We start from the raw sequence: 15,104 nt of genomic DNA, 5'->3' as shown, positions 1-15,104 counted from the left end.
CAGTCATCTTTTGTCTTTTTTTGAGTGCTTTCATCTGAATTTAAAAAGTTTAAAATGCTGATATTATAATAGAAACTTTCATGTCTGCAAGCATTTTCATTGTTCCTGATCCCTATATCAGCCTGTGTTGTATGAATCCTATATTTTGGAGTAGATTTCTTTTTGACCTATGATTTTTGTTAGAAAATCTTGAATCTCTGAATAAAATACATCATTCTAGTTATGGGTTTCCCATGCTTCTATAACTGTGAGTTTGATGGATCTGTGTCAGTTGTTGCAGTTGACAAATGCAGAGGAACTTGTAATGCTATTCTGTTTTTTCTGCTGGACAAATGGCACTGATGGAAGTTCATTACCAGACAGTTTTTAACTAAACCCCAAATGCTTGTATTTTCAATATTCAAAATTGATTTTCCTTGAATATGTTTGTGATACTCTCTTCTCCATTTAATGGCATCTTATTAGATGACTTAATTTGAATAACTTCTGAAGATAGAGATAAGTTAAGTAAAGGGATCAGAACCTAGCTCTTTAAACATGTCTCGCTGTACAAAAAGTTCCTTTCCATTCTTCAAATGCAAAAGTCACATTCACTGGCCTGTAATAACAGCAACAATAAAGAGGAACAGGAACAGTAAAGATTTATTATATTCACAGGTCTCACAAATCAATGAGCACATGGACAGGGTCACTGTGCAGAGTCAAAGTAAGGACATTAGCCAGGGTTTCATAATTTGCTTGTGGTCCATTGCGATGCTTGTGTGTTCTATTAACTGTAGTGCCTGGTTTTATTCACAGTTTAGATTTTCAGCTTAAATTCTAACTTAAATCAAAGCAATAGTTTTGTAAAAAATACTTCCTGTAGTTTGCTTTGCTTAACTTTACAGGCTGTTTTTATAGTGCAACGTTGAAAACTTGAGTCTTTTCTGACAGTGAAGACCACAAAGTCATCGAGACTCATTGTTATTGTAAAACATGACAAGCTGGCCTTAAGACCTTAGGGATCCTTTCTTCAGAAGTCAAGCTGGCAATGGATGAGGAGCCATCAGAGCTGTGTGTGTCTTAACTGCAGGAGTTCAATTAAGAAGCCAAGAGTGTCTCAGGTATACCCGCGCAAATGGCAGTGCTTGCTTTGATGACGTCTCTGTAGTTGCTCAGTGCAGGTACTTGGCTTCCCCCAACTCATTTCTGATTGCACAAGGAGGTTAGCACAGAGGAATACCTGAAAGGACTGAGCTCCATCAATGCTCAGTGAGTGCTAGAGAATACCACAGTGGGGAAATGCTAAATGCAAAATCCCTGAGTCTGCAAGGGGATTTGTCGTGAAACAGCAAGCCGTTAAGATGTAGCCTCTAACAGCCACCACCCCGAGAGCTCTGCTGCCTTTCTTTCCCTGAAAGAAATGCTGCTCAGCTGCCTATGCTGTGCAGAAAAAAAGTTTCCTTACCCAGCACCGGTTTCTGCAAAATCTATTCTGCAGTTCTTTTGCTCCCACATTCCTCTTGCTTTTCATAATGATTGGCAGTGTGATGGAGAACTTCTTTCCGATTGCTCCCATCCTACCACATATTTATTGTTATTTGCTATTTTTAGGCATTGGGATACCAAAATACAATGAGCAGCAGTCATTGTTGAAGACAAACTTTAAAATGTTTCTTCTACAGTCTCTTCACCCTTGAAGGAACATTCACAAGTTCCTGATGAATATGATGTCAAAGGTTAAATAAGATGAAAAATAGTGCATTAGAGTCACATGAGAATTTTTTCTTAACTTGAAAGCTACAGTAAGTCATCAGCTAAACACAGCTGTGAGTTGCCAGACTGGGTGTCTTCTGCTTTGTATTCTCTCTTCATGCATATTAATGGAGAAGGTCTCATCTAGTCAGATCAAAGTTCCTATAAGAAAAATATTCACATTTAAAAATTAATTACTCTGTTTAGCTTAAGTAATTAATTGAAATAATCATACATGCTTTTATAAACTAAACATTAAAGTGTACGGTTACATTATTTGGTGATAGTTTTTAAGATAGAGCAGAAGTGTATAATTGCTAAGTTAAATTGAAGTTTCATTTTATTATGAAATAATTTCACAAATACGATTCTCTCAAAAAGTTTAATAGAAAGAGTAGGACAAACAAACAACTAATGTTCATTTGTAATAGAAGTTGAAAAGGACTATTTCATCGCTAAAAATGCTTTTTTTCCTAACTCTTAAAATCCATTTGAAAGTCCTCAGAAATAAAGCTAAAATAGTCTGTGTTTCTTATCTTAAAATGGAATTAGACTTTTTGGATACTTACAGAACATTTTAATAATTAAGAAGTCCATAATTATGTGCTTATTTTCTGGTACAGTGGCTGAAAAGAACATGAAGCCCCATAACTCAAACAGTTTCACAGAGGTGTTGTGTTCAGGAGTAATGATAAATGATGTGATCCTATCAGAGTGAGAAATTTCACTTCAAAAGCTGTTAAAAAGTTTGGAACAAATTAACATCCAGCATAAATGGCAAACTGTAATGAAGTCTACTGAATTCTGTCCAGTATGCTATGACCATTTTAAGCATACTGTTTTGTAGTAGAGATTTAAGCATTTATTAAATTCAGAGTGGATTTTCGTCAAAGAAAAAGTTGCTGTTGTAATAGACAGTTCTCATAGCCAAAAATCATAAAATTTAAACACAGAAAGGCCTATTAGACCACTTATTCTAATTCCTTTAAAATTACAAGCTTTTGTATTCCCTTCAGTTATTATTCAAGTACTCAGCTTTCAGTCCAAGAATGTGTTTGATAAAAGTATGTCTTAGATTTGGCTAATGTATCTCTTCCAGAAAGTCATGGACCCTTAGTTTGAAGAAAACAGCAGTTAGAGCATTTGGAGTATTTCACTGTTTATTCACATAATTTCTAATATGAGCTTGCCTAAGATCAGCTTGTGGCCAGTGGCTCTTGCCATGCTTTTTGTGCTTGCTGAAAGACCCTGTCACAATCAGCATCTCCCACAATTTTGAGATTTCAATTTGACAACAACAATACAGCTGAGTTTCTTTAAACTTTCATTGAAACAGCCCTTTCTTGGTCTTCAATGACTTCCACAGTTCTTTTCTGCATCCTTTCAAATTTTTGTGTGTTTTAAAAATGTTTAAGGTAGCAATATTTTTAGGATTCCATTATTGATCTCTCTTTAGCCTAAACAAAAAGGCTCCTATTCACTACTTCCTTTATGACATTTCCCAATTCTTGGGCTGCTGAGTTGCTGGTTGTTTATGATCCCAAATTCTTTACAGAATTGTTGCTTCCAGTCTCTGTTCAGTTTTCTCCACTGTTGCATCCTGTACTTCATCATCTAGTATATGCAAATGTTTATTTGGCTGACTGGAAACATTTTTCAATAAGATCACTGCTTTAAAAAATGCTTGGTCTTTTTAGTCAGTTTTATTTTTCATTAGTACCAAATTGCTGAAGGAAATGTTGAGTACATTTCTGTACAAGTACAAGACTGAAGAGCCCCTCTTTCTGATGCCAAGCCTTTGCTGATTACTTTCTTATGCATGTCCGTTAGCCAATTCTTAATCCATTTAAAGCACGCATTATTGATATTGTGTAGTGCTATATTTTTAATTAGAATATTGAACGATACTAAGTCAAAAGGCACACAAAAGTTGAAGTGTATTATACCTACACCGTTACCTTTGGCAACCTAACTTGAAATCTCATCAAAGAGCAGAAGTAGATTTGTTTGACAAGGCTTATTTTGCACAGAACTATGTTGACTAGCATTAATTATATTCATATCTTTTAATAATTTATAATTGAATCTCTTTTCAGTTTTCCTATTATTTCTCTCAGGACTGATGTTGGACTAAGCAGGCAGGGAGTACAGGTATCACCCGCTTGCCCTTATTGGAATGCCAGTACATTATGTAGCACCGCTACTTACTGGAATATCATTGACACTGTTCATGTCTCCCTTAGGTTCCCTAAAAATGCCCTTTTTTCTTATTTTTGGGATGCTAGGTATTCTTTTACTAGTGAAAAAAAAAAAAATCTCATCTGCAAATATGGAAGTAAAATAGTTTATGTAAACAAACTACTGAAGGCCCGGTTATGCCATTGTGCAATATATTAGAAATGAAAGTAAAATTAGTGTGAATGTGGAAAAAGATATTAGACAACTCTACCGCAGTTTTACAACATGATGGTGTGTGCTCAAATTAGAAAGAGAAATTGAAGAAGTCTGAATATGCATCTGTAATTCTAAAAGGCTGTTACGTTCTTGTTTGCAGAATTACCTGGCCAGTGAGATATAAAATAGAAATAGGTACAGTCAGTTACATGTGCATTCATATCTTTTCTGGATTACAAATTTGATCTCAAAGTGTTCATTTCTAGCTTTGTTCTGGTGGATTTATAAAAATTGAGTTTGGGCTGGACTCTTTAACTTCCTGCATGCTTTATTTTTCTGGTTCTGAGTAGGTTTTAATTTCACCATGATTAGGAAAGCCAGATAATAGGCAAAAGCAGTACCTAGAAGAAAGTGTATAATCTATTTACTGTTGATATTTATGCTGTCCTTCAGTCCTCAAATAATCTGAAATAATTATAATTTTAAGTACATGACCACAGCCACTCTAAGGGAACACCTGGGAGGAGAACCAGGATTTCATTTGTGCAAATTCACCACCTTGTTACGCCTTGCATGCATGATAGTCTGAAGAGCCTATATAACTTCAAGAGCACTTGGCAGGAAGGGTCAGGTCACTGACTACACCAAGAGCTGGAGCAGATGTACCTGCAGGACAACACTAAATCCTGGGCTGTGTCTGAGGCTTGTCTGAGTCAGGACCTGGATTGTCAGGTGGTGACCGGGTACTATTTCTGCTAGGGCTTCCCCAGAAATCAGGCATGTCAACAAAACCAAGGTCATCCATTTCACAAAAAAAATAGTAAGGCAGAGAGGCAGTCTGCTGAGAGCTAGAAGATATGCTTTATCAAGTCACCCTGCTTAGTTTGTGTCAGAGAAGAGAACCCAGGTTCCACGGAGCTGCCAGCTTCTTGAATGCTCTACCCCGAAAACCATTCCAGGGTCTTTAAAGCTATTTTTTGTAAAACATCCCTTTAAAGCTGTTCTGCATTAAACAAATGATCAAATATTCATTGACCTAGGGAAAGGAGAGAAAAGAAGGTAACCCTATATTCAGACTGTTGTGTCAGTGTCAGCATTGTAAGTCCCTGGTCTAAAGAAGGTTTAATGGTTTTATATATGGAAGCACTCCTAGACTGGAGAGATTCAGAGATCCTCACCTTAAAATTTCACATAGTCTCTGACAAAATGTTCTCAGATTATAGGAACTCCTTAAAAGATGAGGAATTAGAAAATTAGTCTCCCAGCACTGCTGGAGAATATCGTACTGGGATTATTGGGCAAAATAAGGATCCTTCTACTCTGAAAAATCTTTTTTTTCCCATTTTTTTTCTGGAAGGATCTTACCTGGTGTATCTACCACATACACAGGATCAAAGCCTCAAAGCAGCTAAGTGCATGTCAGTCTGGGCTGTTTTACTTGTGGGATTACTTATGAGTGGGAGTGTTAAGTCCTTCTGGTTTTTGCATTTATTTCACTGAACCCCTAGTCTGATATCATTTTTTCCCTAGACTTAATAATGATTATCCAGAGTTTCTATAATTACGCTACCAGTTAAATTTTTCCTGGCTTTTTCTAGTTTTTTTTGCTTCCTCAGGCCCTCAGGGCCTTGTACAGTCAAGTTTTGAAAATCTCCAAGGATGAAGATGCCACAACTCCTCTAGGCAACCTGTGCCAGTGCTTAGCCACTCTTTTTACACCTTTTAAAAGAAGCTCAAAATCAAGTCAATGTTTAATGTTTGTAATTATGGTAGTAATCATTTCCAAGAGCTTATGTCATCCAAAATTTTCATAAAACCTAAACTGAAACTTAGTTTAAGTCTACTGATACAAGATAAGTCATCCAGCATCCCGGTGGAGAATAAACCCATCATACTTGGCATTTGACATTGGACTGTCATTGTCATGAAATTGTTAAGTTTTGAGTTTCTGCTCCTATTTCATACATGTTGCATGAGCAGTTCAAATGGCCATTTCTAATTTTTGAGTGCTTGACTTGCAGTCTTAGTATTCCTTTAGCACAGCGTGGCTTTTTTCTTACATTTATTTTATACTAACAGTACGATTATAAAAACAGCATTCCAGCTGTGCTTTGTCTTTACATAGCAGTTTGATTTTCTAAAGTCCTTTACTTCTTCTTATCAGCATTGATTTCTAAGACTTATTTAGATATATAGAGATGATCCGGGATTGAAACTCCAGGTACTTTTTGAAAATCAGGGCACAGATCCATTTTTACCCTCAGTGGTTCTGCTTTGCAATGACTGCAGCTGGCACAGTAAAAGGGTGGAGAGGTTTGCAAAACCATAGCAACAGATCTCATCAGCAAGGCTTTAAATTCTTTTCCTGTTTGTGAAAGTTTGGGACAGTACTGACAGGATATAAGCACTTGAAAGCATATCATACGAAATAACCACTCCTGACAAACTTGATTTTTGACTTTGTCAGCAGTTAGCTGTTTGTCTTTTCGCTGATGCTCCCCTTGCCTGGTGGGATGGTCCCATGGTGGTTCACTAGGACATCAGGCTGCATGGAGGTCTCAGTCTGCTGCTAGCAATCTGAAGTCCAGAGAAAGCAAAAAGCAAGCCATTGACTTTTCAGCGGTCTTCTTGTGACAGAACCCACTTCCTTATTAAAATACAATTTTTAAAACAAGGTAGTATAGACTTTGGACACTGCACATTTCTTACCTTTCTCATTTAATTTGAAGACATGTGATATTCTGGATTTCATGTTTCAGGTAGGTCTGTAGTGGGTGCTTCTGAAACAGCAGCAGAAAACAAGGCTGCACAGCAAGTCCCGGCTCTGGCCATACAACAGGACATATTTTCTTTCCTCCAGCACGTTGCATGTTGCCCAAGATCGATACTCTGGTTAAAGTGGCATGCAAGAGACTTCATGTTTGGATTCTAATTTAAGAAACTGCTTGACTGTCTAACTTTCAATATGAGCTTAAGTATTACTGAAGCTGAAGGAGTAAATAGGTGCATAAGTAGCTGAACGATTTGGGACAGTTTTACATGTATCCTTACATATGACAAATCAGAACTTGAATTAATGGTATGTGATACACTTTCTAAACTAACACAAAGATCTCTGTTAAGACAAGTAATATCATGATTTAAGTAAATCCCAAATACACATATAGTTTTTAAAACCTTACATGATGGGATGCATACCTTCCTAACATAAAACAGGGGAAAATCTAAGCAGTGTATTTAAGATTTCACATCAATATATTAATGTAATGTAATGTTATTTAATAACTTTAAAGCTTACATCAAAATAATTAATATTGTATTCATTACTGCGTGGCTTAATCTTTTTTATATGACTAGAAAATTAGTATAAAGAAACATAATTAAAATAATTCTAGACATGCCACTATAACATGATTAAAAATAAAGTAGGACTGCAATATTGTAGAAAAATACAGCTAATTTAAATGCAAACCCCTTTTATGGGCTATTTATCTCTGCTTATGTATGTTAGGGGAATTAAAAAGAAGTTTGTTTAAATGACTGAAATTTCTTTTCAGAGAAAAAAGGGCTGCAAAGCAAGTCTTGCTATTATTTAGCAAATATTAATCACGCTTACACAGAGGCCGCTTGAGAAAAATTTATTACAAGAAATTTGTGACCAGTCATGCCATAGGAAAAGGAGAAAGCCACAGGGCTGAAATGACAGTAAGGTTTGTGTATGCAGTGCTCCTCTGGTAGTTAAATTGCAGGAATGTGACATTGATCTGAAATGGGAGCTGTTTGAAGTAGCAACTGTCAATCAGTGTAATCAAAGGATGGCCCAAAGTCTTACTCAATTAGCCATTTTGGCATGACCGCTCAATCTATAAAGTCCTACCAACTCCAAAAGTGATCTGTCCTCAAGAGGCACTTCAAGAAGACTGCATGGTTTGCAGATAGTGAACAGTCACCCAGGACTGTAGCTTGGACTTTATTTCATTTGGGTTTTGGTGGGTTTTTTTGCAAAAGTACAGCAATGCTTCATTTAACTGACTGTACTTACTACAAGGTGAGCCAAATGTGGATTTAGGTAGGAGTGAATGTCTGCTGCTGTTGATATTACTTGAAGTTGGTTGGATTGTTTTTCTTTATACTTTTATTTACTCTTTCAAGTACGAAAAGGTAAATATAATGTGCTACTAATTTTAGAGTACATAATTTGCCTGTAGATTTGATTGCTGTGATCGATGATTTCAGCAGAGATCATTCTTAAAAGAGAAGAGAAAAATGTGTAGTGTACTTCTGGTCTTTTCTCAGGATCATGTTTACCTTTTCTAATTCTATTTTTCTTTTATGGTTATTCAGAGGGTTTATTCAGCTGTGTTAGGAGAAAACAGTACACAAATAAGAAATGTGTAAGGGTGCAAAACTGAAAAAAAAAAAAGATTTAAGGTTAATAATAATTCTAACCATGTGTTACTAAAATTGAATCTATTGCTTTGAAGTTTTTTAGAGTGAACCTTTGGGCAAATACTGGTACTGGTAACTTGAAACTTCAGCAATTATTTCCATTCCTTCCCAGGTACAAACACACTTGGAAAATCAGTCTAGATACCACATACAGCAAAGCCAGAGGCACCAGGTGAAGCAGTACCTGACCCTTGATACCAAGCTGTCCAGCCAGACGCTCTCCCTCTCCCATTCCCACACAATCCAGCCTGCAGGAGTGAGCTCCATTTTAAGAAACGGACACATGCCTCCAGTCAGCGATATTGGCACACCAGAAAGCCCTGTTACCAAGCTGCTGGCCCTCGGAGGCGAACACGAAAATGCGGTAGGGCAGGGCTGGTGAAAGGAATGGGGAAACGGGCTTTGCATGCTTCTGTAAAAATGTTAGAAGACCCACCTCATATTAGTAGTGGGCAAGAGATGGCTTTCCTTACTTTCATGGGGCCTTTGATGCCAGCACTTGCTCCCTGAATCCTTTTAGATTATGTGGGTGATTCCCTTGAATACCTGTGATTAGCTTATTGCATGACCAGGGTTCTAAATTGCTGGCAGTTAGAAAGTACTGTTGTATCATTTTATCTATGTGTCATATAGTGCTGTATGTTTTTTGTATGTGTGCATAGCAATGCAAAACTTATTTTTTTTCAGATGAGAGTTATTTTGACCTAACAGTATTATACTAGCTGCATAACAAAGTTAAATACTGATTACCTTAAAGATGTAACTGAATTGCTCATTCATTTTTCAGTTAGCTGATATATTTATATATGGGTTATCTTGGGTAAATTGGCAGAGATATGCTAACTTTAGTGACACCATCGATTTTAATAGAGGTACAGCTATTACACAATGTCAGATTCTCAGACAGCGTGAGATGTAGATCATTATGGCCTTTAATACTTCAACAGATTTCAAAAGGGACTGCTTATTAGGTGAAAGGGGAATTCCTACAGAAATGAGAAATGGAGATGCTGTGTCATATCTTGGGCTTTAACAGAACAGAAGAATCTTACAAATACACTGTGGCCCATTTGAGCGTTATGCAGCTAAGCATGAGGGAACCGAAAAAAGTAAACCCGACACCCGCTAGAGACCTCCTCTGGGGCCCCTCCATTCCTTCTGCATCGGCAACTGACGTTTCATACCAGGGTTATGGATGACTGGAGCCACCGGTCTGCAAAGATTATTTTAGATGGCCTTTGTGGAGGGCCTCTGCAGTCACCTCAATGGTAGCAAGTGAGCGCGCTGCAGCCGTTCTCAGGCACTTTGGGCACCTGACCAGCAGTAACCAGAAAATACCACTCTTTGTCCTGGAAAGAAAGACAGCTGCTTGTAAACCACACTCCTGAACTGTGATTGGTGATGACTAGGAGAAAAAGTTGGCACTGCCCAAAATCCTTGCAGGCATCTTTCCAATGATTTGAATAACCCTGTCCCAGAGCCACGAGGAGATGACTGTCACGGTGTAATTTCCTAGTATGATGCGCCCTGTGGGTCAGTGTAGGCTGTAGTAATATTAGTAAATAATATAGACCCGACACACAGGCTGGTGCAGTGAACTGTAGTCGCTCATATTGTCTAATCGCTGGCATTTCTTGGCATCCTTTTGGCCCTGACAGCACTTTCCTAGATCAGTCTGGGCACAACTCCTGGGACTGCACATGTCTGGTTTTTAGAGATGGAGAAGAATGCATGGGTGAGCTGTGCTGGGCCACGTGGCCCCGAAGTCTGCATTGAAAGGTCCCTGGCCTGTGTGATCCTTTCTTTGATTGCATAGGACCTTCTAAATTTCCTTCAGCTACAGCTCTTCAGACAGCTCTCAAGAGTGGCTTGAAAAGCCTCAGAGCATGAATCAGCTGTTCCTGCAGACTAGAGCTAAGGGTGACAGGTTCATCATGGGATCTTTCCTAAAGTTATTTTGTGAATGGAATCAGACCAAAATTATCACTGAAAACTCATGCTGTACCTTATCCAAACCTATATAAATCTGGATATCTAAAAAGCATTCACTGTTTCATCCCAAGTCATTAATTAGCTGTTCCATCTGTTTCAGTAGGTTTTGATTCAGATGAGGACAAAAGGGGGACCAGAAGGCTGCCTGGAGATGTAACCAGTGTATGCCAAACACAATGCAAACCTCTGCCGGCTGAAACTTGAGAGCAGTAACACCAAATCTCGAGTGACTCACACTCTTGCGGAACCACTGGTTCCTTTCAGCCTTCCTGCACAAACGCAACAGTACGCCATGGATATAACGCATTTGATGAAGGTGACAGATCACAGTTACAACTTAGTAATGCACTCCTGTCACCTCATCTTGGTGTTGCAGTAACGGGTTAAAAAAGGGGAATGGGCTGGTGTCTGGGAGGGAAGAAGAAACTTGCTAAACCACAAAAACTGTTTTCACAAGAAGTGAAAGATGTGAATATTGTGTAAAGGCGCTTGAGTTATTTGATTTTTAAGATATAAACTTCTGAAATTCAGTTTTATCCCTGTAATAAACACACAAGGTTAATTCCTCTGTATTTTCAGAATAACATTGTTTCCATTATTACTTGTAATGATCGGTTTTAAAATATTATTTTATCAGATGGAAGAGGTGATTGAAGACATAATCAATATGGAATCAAGTTTTAATGATGAAGGGATAGGTTGTTCTGAAACTCCTCTACTAATGCAAAGAACTGTAAGTATTTTGCTGAATTTTGTCCTCCTGTTTATAACAATTTCATTGAGTGATTCAAGCACATGCCAGAATTCAGAGGATAAAGCAGTACTATCAATGAACTGTTCTCCTTTCTCTTCAGTTGCTTGTCCTTTTGCCAAGAAATATTACAGGAAAAGATCCCAGCGTGGTAGGACGCAGCTGTTTGAAGTGGTCTGAACAGCATTTGGGGTTCTAGTCCAGCACCAGGTGTGGTGCGTAGCACATTAGAATTACTAATTCCTGGGCAGGACTATGGATGAGAGGAGTCTCTGGACACTAGATGGCTTTTTAAAGCCTTCTTTAAAGATCCTTCTACCTCATCTAAAAAAAGTAAAACTTTCCCCATGTAACGGTTTCTATAGTACAGTAGTTTCTTCAGTAAATGCTAAATCAAGGATGGGTTCTATTTCTTGGCTTTTATAAAGCCAAGTTGCACTTAGCTGAATAATTAATTTCAAGGACAAATGAGTGAAATGTAACTTTTCATATGGAATGCTTTATAAGAACAAACGTAGCAAACCATTAAAATTCTGTAATGACTTTTTGTAAAGAAATGACAGGGGATTAAGTAAGGCTACTTGCATTTCCACTTACATTATACATTTGCAGAGGAAGGACGGACCTTTTCTGGACACACCACCACATAGTGCATTGTTATTTGTGAAAATAGCACCTATCAATAACCGTAAAGCAACATACTTTGTAGAAGGGATGTTCTTTGTCCTCTCAACCCTAATTTATCTTGGGAATTGTTTTCCACAGGGTTTTGCCCTCAGGACCTTAAAATGAGTACTGGTAAAGGGAAACTGCACTCTGGTGAGGGCAGAAGGACTTTCACAGGTTTTGACAGTCTACAAAGTTCATTTCAGAATACAAAGTCAGGTGCTTGCTCTTAATCACCCACTGGAGGAGCGACTTTTTCTGACCACAGAACATCACTGGCTACAAAAATACCTTATGAGATAAGATCTCTGTGCCTCTGTGTTGCCCACTCCAGTATCAATGGCAAATGATAGTTCCATGAATACCTGGCATTTGCATGCCAGCTACAGAACTAATACAGTTAGACTGTATTTCAGTACAGAATACAGCAAAGAGATGCTCCCTGGGGAGTGAATTAAAATTTTGGCTGAAATTAACCTGAGGCAGGGGAGGATCCTTTCAGGTGTGGTACTGTGGGATGGTGATGAGAGGCACGAATTCGGGGTTTTGGATTAGAATCATACTCCCTCAACACCTTTTAAAACTGGGTGATGTTAATCTATGCTAATTCCAGCCTCATTAGCCTTTATCTTCAGCCATGAAGGACATCTCTCTCTAAAATGTATTGAATACCCAACCCCTGATGAGCATGGAAATATGCAATAACTTTTAGGTCTAACTGGTATCTTACTTGCAAAGATCTGAAGACTCCTGCAATGCCTGTGGGCCAAGCAATCGTACTTAGATTTTCATTTGTGCTGAGGAAATCACCAGGCTGCTAGGTAAACCAGGGAATAGCCTGTATTTCCAAATCTCTCTGCAATACTATGGCAAAATACAGCCTGCTTTGAACAGGGCATGCGAGCTGCATCAGTGTGGAAGCAATCAAGCGGTGTCTCTGCCTCTTCTGTTTTCTCTTTTGCTAATGTGTACTCCAAAAATACATGAAATTAACAGGCATATGGAGGTGATTTCAGGCATTTAGCTTATGACTTATGCTTTTATGGCATCTTTCAGGTAACATCCTAAATCTGCCTGCATAAGGTATGCAGTGGAGAATGATAGATAGGCAAGTTTTTCTAATAAGTATTTGAGACAATATTTTTTTCATTTCACATTAAATGTAATGGCATTTTCTTTATCTGAGTTAAAATGTATATAGTACAAGAGTGTTGGACTAGGAGACTTGAATGGGAGTGCAAGAACATCTAATTCTCCTGAGAAGAGGTTTGTGCTGTACTTAAAGATTTATATTATCTCTCATGTGCTTCTGCCCAAGGTGCTTGGCTATAGTGCCTGCCATCAACACAGAGTAAGTGAGATCACAACTGAGACTGAGTTGCTCATGTACCTGGCTGATTGCTCGTTTGCTTCCTCTTTACACTTCTCCAGTGCCATGCTTAAGTTTTTTTTAGACAGAATTTCATCTTAGATTTGCAGCTCCTTGGCATTGTTTTGAATTTGCCCAAAACGTGCACAGTAATCTCTCTAAAATTCAGAAAAAAATCTGACATTCTAAGTTTTCAGAATGTCATATAAGACTCAGGTGGTTTTTTTTGGCAAAATCTTTTCTTGAACAAGCCAAATTCATGAAGCCATTTTCTTTTGTTTTTCTTTTTTCTCAACACTGGCTGAGATTAGGGACTTTGCACTGCTACCTGTTGTGTGCTGCAGTGAATTAGTGTTTGCTTTGGTTAGATACACCCATGTACCATTTTAATGGCACATTAAATGAAGACATTGAATTTTGTGCGACCACTCATGAATAATTGCTTAGAGGCTTATTGGCTGACCCTGAATTAATGGATTACAGTCATGTATTAGTAGAGTCAGAGAAATGAAAACAAGAACATTCCTCCATCTCATTAAAATAATTACAGTTTCTGAAGAGTGGATTGTCTGGCTTTTGTTGTGTTTGGACCCAAATTCATAGTTTCATGAAACTCTCTGGTTTTGGGTGGCAACTTAAGAATTTCTCAGCGTAGGGACTTCTCTGGCTGCGTTTCTATTGCTCTTAACAGTACCTTAATGGTAGCAACCTACTTTTTATAGTAATTTTTAGAAGTTCAGTTAAAGTATAAGACTAGGTCCTCCCTATGTGCAAGAGGTCTTGATTGTTCTGAAAGTATTTTTAAACCCAGTTCCATCTTTGTCCAGAAAAAATAACTGAAATCAAATCATAACTATTCTTATGAACTATCGTTTGATAACAACTGTTTGTTCACCACGGAGGAGGTAAGATGTAATACCCTTGAACATGACACCAATTTAAAGTCATTTTTCCTTGTCATGATAATTTAGTTTTATGAAACTCTTTACTAACAGACAGCAACATATTTATCTATATTGTAAGGAAAGTATTTATTCTTTAAGTATCATATTAGGAACAACAGGTTTCTTCCTGACCTTATAGGAATCTTTAAAAAAATGAAACAAAGAATGTAAGAGTGAGTTTTAGAAGTGAACTAATGTTATGTATGTCAGATATGGTGACAGACATTTGAAAAGCAAGACTTTCTTATTGAAAATTCTCACAATCTATCCAATGTTCTGTAGCGAATTTTAAGTTTATTAACTTTCAAATGTTCAAACCAGGAAATGTAGATGTGCAGGTCTGTTAATGTAAAGCATATATGACATCATCACTAAAAGTTTAGGGTCATTTCTATAAAACTGTGGTCTTTATTAATATCTGAAAAAGGGAAGTTTAAGAAACATGCTGTATTAAGGCAGATGTGGAAAGCATTAGTTCCAGTAAAGAGAGTGAGGGAAAATATGATTTCTGTGCTTTTCAGGGTGTGATTTGACAGCATGTGACCTAGTGAACCTCTACTTGTTACTAAATGTTGTTTTGTTTTGCTAATGCATGTATACAGCCCTAGGACTCACCAGACAACCCAGTAATTTAGCAAGCACAACAGTGATCTCTATGAAAACATTTGGCATTTTACCAGTACTTTCATTCAGAAATAACTGCTGTAACCCAGATAATCACTGTACAGCTACTGGGATAATGTCCTCTACTTGACATGCGGTACACTAAAACTTGCATCAAAAGCATTAGAAAATTGACTGGTTT

At 37.7% G+C, this 15,104-nt stretch overlaps 1 protein-coding gene across 2 annotated transcripts in view; it reads left to right on the top strand.

The window, feature by feature from the left end:
* Positions 1 to 300: 300 nt before the first annotated feature.
* The window catches only part of TFEC (transcription factor EC), a 48,121-nt gene continuing 33,317 nt past the window's right edge, over positions 301 to 15,104 (top strand). For both annotated transcript variants that reach the window (XM_080391033.1, XM_080391032.1), the window contains exons 1-3: positions 301 to 1,103; positions 8,690 to 8,941; positions 11,207 to 11,302. In XM_080391033.1, the coding sequence (XP_080247159.1) occupies positions 1,035 to 1,103; positions 8,690 to 8,941; positions 11,207 to 11,302 (417 nt within the window). In that variant the 5' untranslated portion in view covers positions 301 to 1,034. The remainder of the gene's footprint in view (positions 1,104 to 8,689; positions 8,942 to 11,206; positions 11,303 to 15,104) is intronic.

The sequence above is a fragment of the Falco punctatus genome (assembly GCF_963210335.1).
Source record: "Falco punctatus genome assembly, chromosome: 6".
In the NCBI taxonomy this organism is placed as follows: domain Eukaryota; kingdom Metazoa; phylum Chordata; class Aves; order Falconiformes; family Falconidae; genus Falco; species Falco punctatus.
This window is presented reverse-complemented; position numbering and strand designations above follow the sequence as displayed.